Source organism: Syzygium oleosum, unplaced genomic scaffold, assembly GCF_021117445.2.
Source record: "Syzygium oleosum isolate NSW1041296 unplaced genomic scaffold, Sole_v2.1 Sole_v2.07, whole genome shotgun sequence".
NCBI classification, from domain to species: Eukaryota; Viridiplantae; Streptophyta; class Magnoliopsida; order Myrtales; family Myrtaceae; genus Syzygium; species Syzygium oleosum.
The window spans coordinates 352,148-368,108 of NW_026607491.1; the positions used below are offsets into that span (position 1 = coordinate 352,148).

Sequence of the window (15,961 nt, forward strand, 5' to 3'; positions counted from 1 at the left end):
TGGGCCCCGTATATGAAAATCGGAAGATCTTATATATATATATATATATATATATATATATATATGAAAAATTAATTTACTTTACAAAATTGAGATGGAAATGTGAAAATCCGACACTTCAGGAAAAAAAAAAAGAAGAAAAAAAGAGTCGTAATATCCCCTCGGGAAAAATCTTCCATGAACCTCCTTTTTTATTTTTTATTTTTTACCATAGTTAATCCAGTAAGTTAATTTAAAATGTTCCTTTTTTCCTTTCAAACCAATTCAACAAATAACAATTTCAATTTCCAATTGCTCACCTTATCCAAGAAACGGTGACACGGACATGTTCAAATAATCCCTGCATCATTAATGAAACCCAATAAATTGCTCACATCCCCCCTTGAATCAACAAGAAAGTACAATGGCGAATGTGTAAAGGCATTTTTATGATGGACGATAGGCCTAACAATAATCGCTAGTATTTTTTTTGTAAGGAATTTCTAATTAATTTGCTCGATTAACTTTGGTCAACAAAAATAGGTTAGATGATAGAGATTAGCGGGTTTGCTTGTGAATGATATTCCATCGATTAGTTATCTCAAATCGCTAGCACTTTTCAATCTTAAGTATAAACTTTTCTTATTTTCGTCAAGGTGAATCTCTCTTATTTTACAAAAACTAAGTAGATCCAATTTCTTTTTTTTTTTAAGGGACACGTCTATTTTTCTGAATTTATAGATTTTTTTTTCCTACCGGCAAAGTGTGTGATCTTTTCCTTGCAGAAAGAAGATAAATGATTTTCCACAAGATGCATCTTATCTAATGAACCCGATTTGCCACGTTTTCCCTGGTACGTATGTTTTTCCTTCATTTCTTCTATTTATGGAATGCAAGCGTGACTCCTATTTTGTAAATAATTCATGTGTGATGTCATAATCGTGCTATACTTCTAACGATAGTCAATCTAATCCCCATTTGAAAAGTGACGGTGATTAGAGGACGTATGTTCATCCACCAGTTGCCTCCACATGTCTAGAAAGTTCAATGGTAACTATTTTCGGTTCAAATCAAAATTATGCATTGGATCAAACAAACAAGTCAACTGCCTTTCCACTTCTCTAATGAAAGGCATGCAATAGATATCCTTCTTAGCTTCTCCCTATGGTCCATCTTTTATCTTTTGATTCTATTCGGACGCCCTACATCGTCTGCGATAGCACCGAAAAAGAAAGGGAACGATATCGACCGGCTTCGTCGGCTGATCGCATTAGGTTAAGGCCCATCGGCTTATTTGATTGATAGCGTGATGAAGTTTGAAGTCGCTAATGACTTCTTTAGGATGATACTTCTTTTGTCTCGCTAACTAACCGAAAGAGAGGATGGTTTTGGGAATTCGGTTGCCCTCACACGGCCTCTACTTGAATAATATCTCCACGGCTAAACATAATCACAGCTGCTACGTTGACCTCCTTTTGGCAAGTGTGGGGAGCGAGATGAGGCTAATTGTCTCAAGAACCTCATCATTACTTTCAGAAACTACAAAACCAATTTGAAAATTGCAAACACCAGGTGATACAGACAAGATAACCATGACCGCTTGTCTGATTATACAGTAATTGATCACAAATGGGATAGCAGATGACAGTGCAGACAGACCACCTTCCAAAACAGTGGCAACAGATGACCTATCCAACTAATCTCTCTCCTTTTCCTATCGACTTTGGTATTAGAAGATATCTGAGGGAGCTGTTGCACAAACAAAGGAATGATGATTATGCATATAACGCCTCTTGTTCTCTTTCCTTGTATGGAGGAGGCAGCACATCTTTTTATGTTAGCGAAAGGGTTTTCTGAACCGGACGGAACCTCCGCAACAGGTGCCTCCAGCATAGAGTCGGAAATTGCATCGTGCGTCTCCTCAAAGAAAGACTTCATCGTCTACAAGGTACCAAGACTGCATTAGAATTAATCAAATGGTCAGAATAAAGGACACAAAAGTTTGATATCATCTAAAGGAATAGCCTAATGTACATACGTACAGTGCAATGCTGGAAAGCTGCATCAGCTTCCGCTTCCGCAAACCATTTCCAGGCTCTGAATGGAAAAGACCAAGCAAAGGCCGCAACATGTTAACAATAGAATTATTGATAAAGCTTCGTCTTGGCCATATAAGAAACAGATGATCTATCACGCCCGGCAACATTCCAACAGCAGAGAAGCAGGAAATCTACTTCCAAATGCTAATGATAGCTTTGCAGCAATAAATACTATACGCAAAGAATTTAGTTTATCCGTGACAGATCGTCTCGGTGCTGGACTACTCTCGACAAGGTAACGCTCACATAAGTGACCCATACAATGCCCATAGCTGAAACATCAGCTATAAACGGCCTAGCCTAATGGATCTTAGATTTTTCCAACGGTGTTCTTCTACGCCTCCAATTCCAGGCTCGGCATCACGCGCACACAGTGTTCATCGTGATTTTTCAAATTTCTCTTTGTTGTTGATTAGGTTTAGTGCAGAAGGTTAGGGACTGGATTTGCATTGCATCGAATTTGTGCTTTGGTTTGCTCGCTGTCTGAAGTTCTGAGCTAGTGTTCGATTTGCTTTGATGCGATTAATTTGCACATTTGTCGCAAAGGAATGAAGCTACTACATTGAGGTGGATCATGTTCTGAACTGTACTAACTCTATCCATCGTGTGATGCTTTAAGATAATATGTTTTCCTTGTCTGAAGAGTAGTTAAGTCTCGGCGTTTGCTCTTATCGATCAGGAAAGAATAGAACCTGCAAGACAATGAAAAAGAGAGAAATGTGAATGGGGCTAAAGCTAAAATTGGAATCAAACAGCGTTAAAGCTCGAAGGCAAGAAGCACCAGATGACAAAAGATGACTCTCTCTCTGAGTAGTTAAGACTCGGCGTTTTCTCTTATCGATCAGGAAAGAATAGAACCTGCAAGACAATGAAAAAGAGAGAAATGTGAATGAGGCTAAAGCTAAAATTGGAATCAAACTGCGTTAAAGCTCGAAGGCAAGAAGCACTAGATGACAAAAGATGACTCTCTCTCTCTCTCTCTCTCTCTCTCTCTCTCTCTCTCTCTCTCGACTTCTAACTGGTAGATCATCAGGGATGATGGACAGTGACGTGTGCGATGACGATGCTTGAATGAGAAGAGAGGTTAAAGATAAAAGAAGAAAGGCCAAAGTGTGATAAAGAATAGAACGTACATACATCCCTGACAACAGCCAATGCGCTATGGTTTTCATGCCTTTAATTTACATTCCACGAGTTTCTTGCCCACTCCTCCTGTTCCATACTGACATCAGCTTGAGTCCTGTTGCTTCTAACTCCTTTATAACTTCGCATTACTTGACACTCGGTTGCATGAAACAAGACGTTCATTCCTATCGGATCGTATTCAAGGTATTATCGACTCTCTGTCCTCAATAGTCACCTTTTTCTGTTATTATATTTTCCGGCTTGCATATCTATTCAATCATCGTTGCCTTATTGTTATACTCTAAATAGCATCGATACTGACACGCGACACGTTGACATGTCATTTCTCAAAAAATAAAGAATTCCGACACGTTGGGACTCATTGTATAACAAATGTATATTTTTATATATACATGATAAATTATCACTCTTATGGTTATTTCAATTAAATTAGTTTGATTCGAATCCACAAATAAATCAATAATTAAAAAAAGAGCCCATAATGAATTAATATTTTGATCCCTAATTTATTGGAAATGTTTAAAATTGACCCGGCCGTGTCGGGATGCTAAACTTGCGTGTCGCTAGCGTGTCCGGAGCATTGATCACATGTTGGATGTCTGACACATGTTGACCACGTGTCCGACACCGACGCGAAGGCTTATGGAGAGTGTCCATGCTTCCTAGGAGGTAATACTCATGCTGACTAAAAGATTTCCTTCCAGGATCTGGGGAGAGAGTGAGGATCGAATGGGAAATACGAAAATTATTGCAGAGGCCAAGAATTTATGGATGAAACTCAATCTCCGAGGGGCGATCCTTACGAGCCTATCTCTGCAAGTCTTTCTCATCTTTTTTGCACCCATGCGAAAGAGGTGGTCAAACTGGTGGTTCTTGGCTCTCATGTGGTCGGCTTACTTGGTTGCCGACTCGATCGCTTTCTATGCCTTTGGACTCATTGCCAAAGCCCAATTTAATGGTGGTACTTCAGACTCCGAGGTCGATGCATATGGCGACCTTTTGGCATTTTGGGCTCCATTTCTGCTGCTACACCTCGGAGGACCGGACACCATAACCGCTTTCGCGCTCGAGGATAATGAGCTATGGCGGAGGCACTTGCTTAATCTCTTATTCCAGCTAGGCACCGCATGCTATGTGTTTTACCAATCCCTCCCCAGTAACAAGCTAATTGTCCCCACCATCCTCGTGTTTATTGGAGGAACCATAAAATATATAGAGCGAACTCGTGCTCTGTATCTTGCAAGCTTCAGTAAATTCCGTGGTTCCCTGCTCCCGTCCATTGATGCTCAGCCGGATCCCATACGTCTAAGACAGCTGGAATCCGTACATGCTGGAGAGCGAAATAAAACCGATTTGGGCGACAGAGAAGTGATAATAACCGCATTTTTTTGCTTCACAGTCTTCAAAGGCCTCCTTGTGGAACTCCCCTTCCACTTAGGTCAAATGCACTATAGCCTCTTTTTTTTCAGTACGACAACCGCAAAGGATGCTTTTCGGGTCATTGAGGCTGAGCTCAACTTCTTTTATGATGTTCTTTATACCAAGGCTGCCGTGGTTCACTGTCCAGCAGGGTACCTTTTTCGAGCTATCTCAATTGGTTCCGTCGTTACTGCTTTTGCACTTTTCTATGTCCTGAACAAGCATGGTTTTCACGAATATGATACACGGATTACATACACCTTGCTCCTTGGAGCTGTTGGCCTGGAATTTGTAGCTCTTGGTAGGCTCATTTGCTCTGACTGGACAATTGCACGTTTAGGGAGATTTGAAAAACATCTTATAGGAAGCACCTTCATGAAGTTCCTCCTCAAATTCAAATCCGAAAGGTTACCATTCGCATTGCATATACTACATGCTAGATGGTCTAGATCAATCTTCCAGTACAATTTGATAGATTCTCGTCTGAGAAGGTGGCCAAAATGGATTGAGAAACTCCTAGATTGCATCTCTCTCAGGGAATTGTTTGATGAGTTGAAGTCTGGACAACAAAAACCATACAGCGACGAATTAGGTGAACTGATTTTTAAGGAGCTGATCCGGAAGTTGACTTCAGATGATTCTGAAGACTTGGAGGACATATGTGCTGCTCGAGGTAAATGGGCTCTGGAGCATTCTGGAACAGGGCAAGATTGCACAAACTTGCTTCGATTCATCAGTGATGTCGATTATGATGAGAGCCTTTTACTGTGGCACGTTGCCACCGAGCTCTGTTACAATACTGACACTGATGAAAGTACCAACTTTAACATTGATCGTGCAAACAGTAAGGTCTTGTCGGATTATATGCTTCATCTTATGATCAAACAACCTGATATGATGTCTGCAGTGGGTGGGTATGGCGAAATAAGGTTCCGGTACACTCGTGATGACTTGGACAAGTTCATCAGCAAAAATCTCTCTGATGGGAGCAAAACGAAGATAACAAAGGAAAGTGCGTGCAAACGTCTCCTCCCTTTACCAGGACGGAGTTTATTTATGGAGAAAGGAGCGTCAATCAGATCTGTGCTTTCTGACGCGTGTGATCTCGCTAGGGTGTTGCGGGATATTGAGAAGGAAAAGAGGTGGAAGATCATGAGTGAAGTGTGGGTGGAATTGCTGGGGTATGCGGCGAGTCATTGCCGACCTTACAATTATGCTCAACAACTGAGTAAAGGAGGAGAACTTGTCACCTTGGTTTGGCTATTGATGGCACAGCTTGGCCTCTATCAACATTTGCGAGAACCCCTGTCTCCGGAGGTTGAGGAAGAAGACGGATCTGATTGATCAAAAATAATTGAAGGTAAAGTTGCCGAGTCGGCAAAGGATGAGGGCTCCTACCCGCAAATTCCGCTGAAAAATCTAATTGCTGGGGGATCTCACCTCGCCTTTTTTACCACCTTTTGTTTCGCTTCTTCTTGTACTAATAAGCGTGCTGCTGATTTGCTCGACTGCACATTGTCGTTAAAAGTGTCCCTTCCCTGTAAACTCCTCCGGCTGTTCGATTTCTATAATATCCTGCGATTCCGTACACTTCCGGGAACCAAACGAGAGAAGCACTCAGGCGGATTACATCCGAGTGCTCTGATTTAAAATTCAGATCGCAAGTTTAATATTGTACCGTTAATAGAAAGTAACATTTCTAAGTACAAAATTATTGAATGCCGGTCACCTCGTCTAATAAAGATATATTGTGACTAAGCTGAATTTACGATAGCAGCAAAATGTATCGAAAATCAAGCGATCAAATAATAAAATAAACATAAAAAAGAAATAAAGCGGATGTTGAATTTACGTTATTCGGTCGACACACCCTACTCCACGGAAAGAATAGCATGAAATTCCAACAAAAATCAAGTGATACGATAGAGATTATAACTATCCTCAAGTCAACCCAAACACTTTCAGTATTTTCCAAACCCTCAACTTTACCCAATAGCTCACACGATATTTGGCCGTCACAATTACTTGCGAAATAATCTCTCTCAATCTTACAAAGTAATACACAAAATCTTACCGCTTCAATGCCCTCGAATTGATTCAAGGTGTAATTCACGAATAAGCGTACCTTTAGGGCCCAACTATTGCACACGCAAGGCACACCACTATGTACCAGCGACATGAAGGCCAAAGCCCAAGATTGAACATAAAAATAGATTTCCAACTAAATTAGGAAATCTTGTGGCTGACTTCTAAACTAAACGAGGAAAGTGGTTTTCTTGTTTTGTTAGAAAAATTAGTCTTGGACTCTTTTAGCATGTCACGTACGAGGGTCGCACAACAAGTCGCATTTCTGCGCACTATTAGATCATGTTTCATTCAAGGGCTCAAATTCAATATATATTTTAAGTTTTTAACAATCTCGACCTCGACTCAATATTGAAGTCGAGTCACAATCGCTTCGCTAGAACCTGATAACTGCTACTCTCCCACGGCTTCTCATGGGCTCAAGTTCCATAGAGATCTTCCAAGTCCAAGCTACACTTGAATTTGACTGTAACCGTGGACTTTATCGGGACACCAACTCTACCTACAACAGTAACCGCCACACAAGAATTTGCGGACACAACCACCGTTGTGTCAATAGCCATCAAAAGATCAAACTCCGATCTTGTCAATCTAGCGAGGCCCACACCAGATCTGGGGATGGTCGCCTCACCCTTGATTGGCCGGAATATTTAGCCGGAATAAAAAAATAATTTTAAATTATAATTATCTTTGGACGAAAATGCTCTTGACCGGTTGGAATATTTAGTTGGCTAATGACCGGTAAAGTCAGGCCCTTATTTGAACTGTTGTGGCCACTTTAAGCCTTTTTTTTAACAACTTCAAGCCCTTATTTGAGAGAATGAGTGCATTTCAGGTCATTATTTGGAATTTTCACAAAGAATGATTATGCATATAACGCCTCTTGTTCTCTTTCCTTTTATGGAGGAGGCAGCACATCTCGTATATTAGCGAAAGGGTTTTCACTTTTCAGAACTGGACGGAACCTTCACAGTAGCGCGTACAACACAGAGTCAAGAATTGCATCGAGCCTCTCCTCAAAGAAAGACTTCGTCTTCTACAAGTTAGAGAGACCACCTTAAATTTAATCAAATGGTCAGACTACAAACACGATATAACCGAAACGAACAGCCTAATATACGAACAGAAAGCTCCATCAGCTTTTCACTTCCACAAACCATTTCCAGGCTCCGAATGGAAAAGACCAGGCCAAGGCTGCAACATGTTAAAAATAAAATTATGGAAAAAAGCTTCATATTGGCCAAACAAGAAACAGATGATCTATCACACCTGGCAACATTCCGAAAGCAGAGAAGCAGGAAATCTGCTTCCAAATGCTAATAATGGGAGATTTTGAAGATATCCATTGCAGATCCTCTCGGTGCTGAAACATCAGCTACAAACGGCCCAGACTAATGGATCTTAAATTTTTCCTAACAGTCGCACATTAAAGCAAAGGCCGCTAAAATCCATCCCCAGAACACTACAAAAAGAAGAGACCATCTAGTTAAACCATTTCCGCCCATCCATACCTTCGCCAAAGTCTGCCATCGGCTGTTAAAATTTACAACCAATTTCAAATCACTGAACAAATTTTGCAACCATAAAGCGGGCACTGCTCGACTTACCTAAAGATCTAATCAAGTTTGATCTGCATCGTTGCATTTTATACCATAAAAGAAAATAATACCTTTCTTCAATACCATCAACATTCCCTTGGATTATTCATCCTGTTGCAGTATGGCCCTCAAATTTCAAAGATAAATGGCGAAACTAACAGAAGCAATGAATGCAGAACTGGAAGCACCAATACATAAGAATTTGATAAAGCCGTAGCTGCTAACTATGTGGAGGCATGGATGGACCTATAAAAGTTGCAGGCAGCAGCGCGTCCAGCAATTACACCGTGAGCTCCTTCCAGCAATGCCGCCTTCACCCGTATACACAAATATCCATGAAAAATTGGTGAGTCACGAATGTCATGTCAAATGATGGTGCTAAAAAGTTTTACCGATCAGATGATTACACAAACTCAAGACAAAATGGCAGTTTCCCAAGCCAAAGTATCACCAAATCAAGATCTCAATCTCTCCATGAGCTACACAAACTCAAGGACCGCCCGGAACCGGACCGGAACCGGTGGTTCCCGGTTCCAATTTTTTGGAATCGGTAGTGTTTGGGCCGGTTCCTGGTTCCCGGTGTGGAACCGCCCACCCGGACCGGACCGGTAATATAATAATAATATATTTTATTTTTTAAAATTTTAATTAAAAAAATCTGACCAAAAAAAATTAAAAAAAAGAAGAAAATTTGTTCTCATGTCTGAAGCTCTTGTGTAGTTGGGATACCTTGGTCATTTTTCCCAATAATTAATGGGTACCCATTTGATTTATGGATAATGTGGTTAATATAATCGATCATAGTGTAGGAATTGTATGAAAAGCTATGTTCTTTTCCTTTTGTTCTGTTGATCCGATGTTGGTCCACAAATTTTATTTTTTATTTGTCTAGGAAAACTTGTTGAGACCGGTTCCATGGACCCGCCCAAGAACCGGACCGGACCGGCGGTCCGGTTCTCGGGCGGGTCCATGGAACCGACGGGCGGTTCTCGGTTCCAATTTTTGGAACCGGTCCTGTAGCGGGCGGTCCACGGTTCCGGAGTGGGAACCGCCCACCCGGACCATGCACACCCCTAATATATATATACACGCAATCTCCACTTTGAACTTAGAGCAGCAGACGAATCGTGAGAGATGTGCAGGGCTCTAAATCGGTAATCTCTGCTGTTGCCTCGTAAAATTAGGATTTAACCAGCATCAGAAAAGAAGCACAAAGGAGAAAACTAAAATCGTGATTGTCCTCAACAGTGGATATCTAATTTAAGAAAGTCGAGCCACCTCTTCCTTTGACATGCTGACAACATTCCTTCCATTGCTTTCTGCTCATTTCCTTTTTTTCAAAGTTAAAAAGCTGCATCTTATTCCCAAATTTCGAGAAGGAGAGGAGTTTTAGGAGCTGAGCCAACCACGCCATCATCGACGGGATAAATAGGCGATTCGACGGTCACCGATATTGGAGAAAATATCTCTTGACACCAAAGCAATTCCAAAAATTGTTCTCAATTAAATCAAGACCAGTCAAGCAATTCTTGTGTTATTGGCAAGTGCCGTGAGAGTTTCCAAAGATGACAAATTCATTTTATCTTTCTTTGTATATAGGATTTTATCTCTCTATTATATTACAGTTATTCTAGCTTGTGTCTTTCCATATAGAGGTGGCCACGGTTCGGAACCGGCGGTTCTGGTTCGTGGCCAAGTGTGAACCGGAATCGGAACCGCCTCTGGCGGTTCCGGTCGGTTCCGATTCCGGGCCTGTTTCGGTTCGGAACCGGTTCCGGGCCGGTTCCTATTTTTTTCTGTTTTTTTTCTTTTCCTTTTCCTTTTTTTTTTTTTCTTCCTCCGCGGCCGGCCATAGCCGGGCCGGCGCGGAGGTCGCGGCCTCTAGGCGAGGCGGCTCGCCGGTGTCGGGCGAGGCCGGCCCTCGCCGGGCTGGGCGAGGCCGGCCTCGCCCGACGCCGGCGAGGTCGAGCCTCGCCACTCGCCGGAGGGCCGGCCTCGCCCGACGCCGGCGAGGTCGAGCCTCGCCCGGTTGCGGCGAGGCCGAGCCTTGCCGGCGTCGGGCGAGGCCGGCCTCGCCCGGCCCGGGCGAGGGCCGGCCTCGCCCGACGCCCGGCGAGGTCGAGCCTCGCCGGTTGCGGGCGAGGCCGAGCCTCGCCTCGCCGGCGTTGGGCGAGGCCGGCCTCGCCCAGCCCCAGCGAGGGCCGCCCTCGCCCGACGCCGGCGAGGGCCCCCTCGCCCGACGCCGGCGACCTCCGCGCCGGCCCTGGCCATGGCCGGCCGCGGAGGAAGAAAAAAAAATTAAAATATAAATTAAAATTTTAAAAAACAGAAACAAGGAAAAAAGACAAAAGAGAAAAAGGAAAAACAGAAAAGGAAAAGGAAAAGAAAAAGAAGAAAAACAAAAAAGGAAAAACAGAAATGAAAATAAAAAAATTAAAAAAATACTATTCTTGTGATAGAACATTATTTAATATAAATTGTGATTAAAATGTAAATTGTACTCAAATTTGGGGACAAAAAGACAAGAGAGAAAGAGAGGGCTTCAACTTAATAAATTATCATTAAGCACATTACAATTCGTTACAACGATCTTAAAAAAAAAAGGAGTACAATATATATACCCTAAAATTATCCCAAAACCTAAGCATTCCGTGTGCAGGGGACCAGAGGTCACATATCGTCGGATTATATTTCGGTTTCCCTAAGCTCACGTGGGCATACCCGGTATGAGAAACAAGAGTTCCCGAAATATTTGCCAACTCCAATAGTTCTTTTACCCTCAATCGTCACTACCCGTTCCAGTACCGATAGTGGTAGCGGTAGTATCTCCGTCGTTAAAGAATTCGGATTCATTATTCCGATCTATCTCTTGTTGCCGGTATTGAGCCTTCGTCCAATCAGCAACACAAGCTTGCATCTCCACTGATTCTGGATATAATCTTGAACGATGTTCGTTCAAAATATTACCTCCGGCACTGAATGCTTGTTCGACCGCAACTGTGGAACAAGGGGTTGAAAAAATCTGTTTTGCAATAAGAGAAAGGATTGGGTATTGGCTTGCGTGCCTCTTCCACCAATCCAAAATAAAAAAATCTGTACCACCTTCGGCTTCAGTAAACTCAAATAAAATGGTTAGATAACTCTCTAATTCAGAAATATTTCCTATTACTCCCTTTTGTTTTTTTTGTCTATGTAATAAAAGTTGGTACCCTCTACTAATTTTACATGTACTGTCATTTTGTATCTCCGTAGATTGAGAAGATCTAATATCACCTAAATTATATTTAGTATAAAATTCATTATATAATTCTATTACTACGTTTTTAACCTCACGTACTATGGTTGTAACATTTGTCACATCATAATGTAAACATTGATAATACGCACGCAAAAAATCATTTAAGCCATCCAATTTGCAACGTGGATCAAAAACACAAGCAACTAAATAAATCATGGGAATTTCACTATAATAATGAAGCCATTTCATTTTCATTGCAACTATAGTATGTTGTAATTCAACATCATTTTCATATTCATCAAAAGTTCCGACAATATTAGTACACTCTACTAAAAATAAATGTGTAGTAGGATAATAAACACCAGACAAAGTATAAGTTGCATCATTAAAAACCTTTAAAAGATCTAAAATTTTTTGGCAAATATGCCACTCCTGTGGGTATAAATTAATCTCAGGTATATTATTAGAAATGAATGCACATAATAAATCTTTATATGCTAAAGATTCACTAAGCAAGTGGAAAGTAGAATTCCAACGAGTTGGAACATCTCTTGGAAATCTTTTTGGCTTTTTGCCATTATCTCTACAAAATCTACCCCATTCTTTCATTTTTTTGGGATGTTTCCATAAAAATTGAATCGCCGTTTTTATTGGTTGAAGAAAAATATCAAGAGTTTTCAAACCATCTTGTACACATAAATTTAAAACATGACAAGCACATATAATGTGAACAAATTTTCCGCCAAAAGCGGGTTTACAAATATTTTTTAACTCGGCAATTGAAACGGTATTTGCTGCGGCATTATCAAAACCAATTGAAAAAATTTTGTTAAGCAAATAATATTCTTCTAAAACTTGCCTAATTAGTCTATAAATATTATTTGCCGTATGATGATCATCGAAAACTCTAAATGCAATAACTCTTTTTTGAATAGTCCACTCGTCATCTATCCAATGACATGTTATGCCCATGTAAGAATGATTTTGCCAATGATCACTCCAAATATCACTACCTATATGCACGAATCCATTAAATTGCATAAAAAAATTTTGTAAATCATTTTTTTCCATTTTTGTAAAGATCTTTAATTACTCGTTTAGTTGTATTTCTAGAAACACGTTTTGCTTGTGGAGCACATGCTTTTTGTACAAATTCATTAAAACCAAATCTTTCTCCAAAATTAAATGCTAAATGCTCAACGGAAATAAATTTGCCTAATTCTTCCCTATAAGATTTTTCATTAAAACGAAATAAAGGGGAAGTGTTAGGATTGACGTACCCGGAAATTTGTTGTTGCCCGATATCGATTCCCGTTTCGGTTGGATGTTTGCTCATAAGATGTCGTTTAAATGTTTCATATCCTTGTCCACCTGTATATTTATATATTTTTCCACAATATTTACAAATTATATCATACCTTTTTTGACCGATATCAAACCTTTCCATTTTCGTGAAGTGATTCCAAATGTCGGATGTAAATTCCCGTTCCGCTTCCTTTGTTGTAGATATTTCAGCAGGAGGATGAAAAATTTCTTGCGTCGGGACGCGCTCCACATCGTGAAAAATGTTGATTTCATCATCTTGAAAATCTGCATATTCACGAGGATCAAAAGAATGATGGGATTCCGTCGCGATATTCTTACCTTTGCCAGTTGGCACTCGACTTCCACTTGCCATTTTTCGAATGGATTGAGAGAATTGAGCGGATTAATTGGGAGAATTAAGAAAGAATTGCGTGGAATGAGAAAATTGAGAGAATTTTAGAGAATTTGAGAAAATTTCGAGTATTGAGAAAATTTGAGACTTGAGAGAAGAGAATTGGAGAGAATTTGAGAGAATTGTGTGTGTATTGTGAGAATTTGAGAGAATTTATAGAAAAAAAATAGAAGAAAATTTAGAATTAAAAAAAATAAAACATAACCGTTGCAAAATTGCAACGGTAATGTGTTTTTTTTTTAATTATAAAAACGCCCGTTGGGGCGTAGCCGTTGCCCCAACGGGCCGCAGCCGCAAGGGTGCTGCGGCGCAGCAGGGCCTGCACGTCTGCAGGCCCTGCTGCGGATAAATAAATTTTTTTTTTTTTTTTTTGGTTGGGCCGTTGGCCCGTCCCCGTTTCTCCCCGCACCGCAGGCCGCAGCAGCTATTGCAAAGATGGCCTCGCAGCTCGCACCGCAGCCGTGCCGTAGCCCGCAGCTTTTTTTTTTTAGAACCGGCCGGAACCGCCGGTTCGGCCGGTTCAAATTTTTTCGGAACCGGAACCGGGACTGTATGCCACGGGCCAGTTCCGGTTCCAAACCGCGGGCCCGGTCAACGGGCCGGGCCCGGGTTTGACCGGGCCGGTTCCGGTCCGGTTCCGGGCCAAAACCGGCCCGTGGCCACCTCTATTTCCATACACAATCAGCTACTTGTACTTTAAATACATGTAAGAAATAATAGTAAAACAGTATCTTGCCCAATTCTTTAAGCGAGTTGGCAAGACAGCCGGCTGAGATGGTCCAGTTGGTCGCCGCGATGCCGTTCCAGTTGGTGTCTTCTCCGACGACGATGGATCCCATGGTTGATTCTTCAAACTGGGAAGCGATGGAAATCACTCGGTGGCGGTCGCGATTTTGATCAATCTGGATGGAATAGTCAGGGAAGGAAGGCGGAAGGAAGGGGGCAAGAGGGGAGCGTGCAAAGGACGTCTCGCTCTCTTAGATTTATTAGTGGGCCCCATATATGAAAATCACAAATTTCGGTAAAATTTACGATGGAAAAATCTTCCATGAACGTCCTCATTTTATTTTATTACACCATAGTTAATCCAGTAAATTTAATTAAACTGTTCCTTTTCCTTCAAACCAATCCAATAGATAACGATTACAATTTCCAATTTCTTATCTTTTCAAATAATCCCAGCATCTCTAATGGAAACCCAATAAATTGTTCACATCTCTCCTGAATCAGCAAGATGGCCAATGTGTAGAAATATATTTACACTGACGAGAGACCTAACAATAACCACTACTATTGATCAGGAAAGAATAGAACCTGCAAGACAATGAAAAAGAGAGAAATGGGAATGAGGCAAAAGCTAAAATTGGAATCGAACAGCATTAAAGCTCGAAGGCAAGAAGCACCAGACGACAAAAGAACTCCCTCTCTCTCTCTCGATCTCGACTTCAAACTGGTAGATCATCAGGGATGCTGGAGAATGACGGGTGCGATGACAATGCTTGAATGAGAAGAGAGGTTAAAGATAAAGAAGAAAGGCCAAAGTGTGATAAAGAATAGAATGTACATCAATAACAAGTGCCCAAGCGCTCTGGTTTTCATGCTTATAATATACATTCCACGAGTTTCTCGCCGAGTCCTCCTGCTCAATACTGACCTCAGCTTAAGTCTTGTCGCTTCTAACTCCTTTATAACTACGCATTACTCGACACTTGAAGCAAGAAGCAAGACGTCCATTCCTATTGGATCATAAATAAATTTCAACGTATTATCGACTCTTTGCGCTCAATAGTCACCTTTTCTGTTATTATATTCTCCGGCTTGCATATCTATTCAATCATTGTTGCCTTATTGTAATACTCTAAGTAGCACCGACACACGACACGACATGACAGTTGACACGTCATTTATCAAAAAATAGAGAATTCTGACACGTTGGGACACGTCGTATATCAAATATATATTTTTATATATACATGATAAATTATCACTTTTATGGTTATTTCAATTAAATTAATTTGATTCGAATCCACAAATAAATTAATAAGCCTAGAATAAATTTACGTTTTGATCCCTAATTTATGGAAAATGTTTAAAATTGACTTGGGCATGTCGGGATGCTGGACTCGCGTGTCGTTGGCTTGTCCGGAGTGTTGACCACGTGTTGGATGTCTGACACATGTTAACCACGTGTCGGTTGTGTGTGGACACGCGTCCGACACCCACACGAAGGCTCAGGGAGAGTGTCCGTCTGTCACGCCCCGAACCCTACGGACACGCAACATCCCGCTATAGTCATTATGATGCGACGACCCAAGACTCGTCGCCGACCCTTTTCTTTTTATCTTTGAATTACGCAAGCGGAAACGATCACAATAATCCCTGGACAACAACAAATGAGATAAAATCTCAATAAGTTAACGGCCTAAGCCCCGCTTAGGAGGCCAACTCGCACGGGGTCCCTAACCAGGCAATACAGCATCAACAGCAACATTATTAAACAACCACAGGCATCCTTACCTCGCCTTGGTACACTCGTTGATGAAATGAACATGTCACATACTTGAAGCATTTAAATAAATTTCCCATGCATCAATGCATCACAGGCGTGCATGTCTCGATTATAAGACAGAATCCACTTGGGCACGTCCCATACCATGCCTAACAGTTTCTATCACATAAT

At 41.3% G+C, this 15,961-nt stretch overlaps 1 protein-coding gene across 1 annotated transcript; it reads left to right on the plus strand.

Moving 5' to 3' along the window:
• Positions 1-3,940: 3,940 nt before the first annotated feature.
• LOC115668089 (uncharacterized) lies at positions 3,941-5,987 on the plus strand. The gene has a single exon (XM_030589594.2). It carries the CDS (start codon positions 3,954-3,956, stop codon positions 5,985-5,987), a length of 2,034 nt encoding a protein of 677 aa, XP_030445454.2. The 5' UTR covers positions 3,941-3,953.
• Positions 5,988-15,961: the final 9,974 nt, after the last annotated feature.

Coding starts and splice junctions, on each gene's coding strand:
- LOC115668089 (XM_030589594.2), top strand. CDS start 3,954: ATGGGAAATACGAAAATTATTGCAGAGGCCAAGAATTTATGGATGAAA.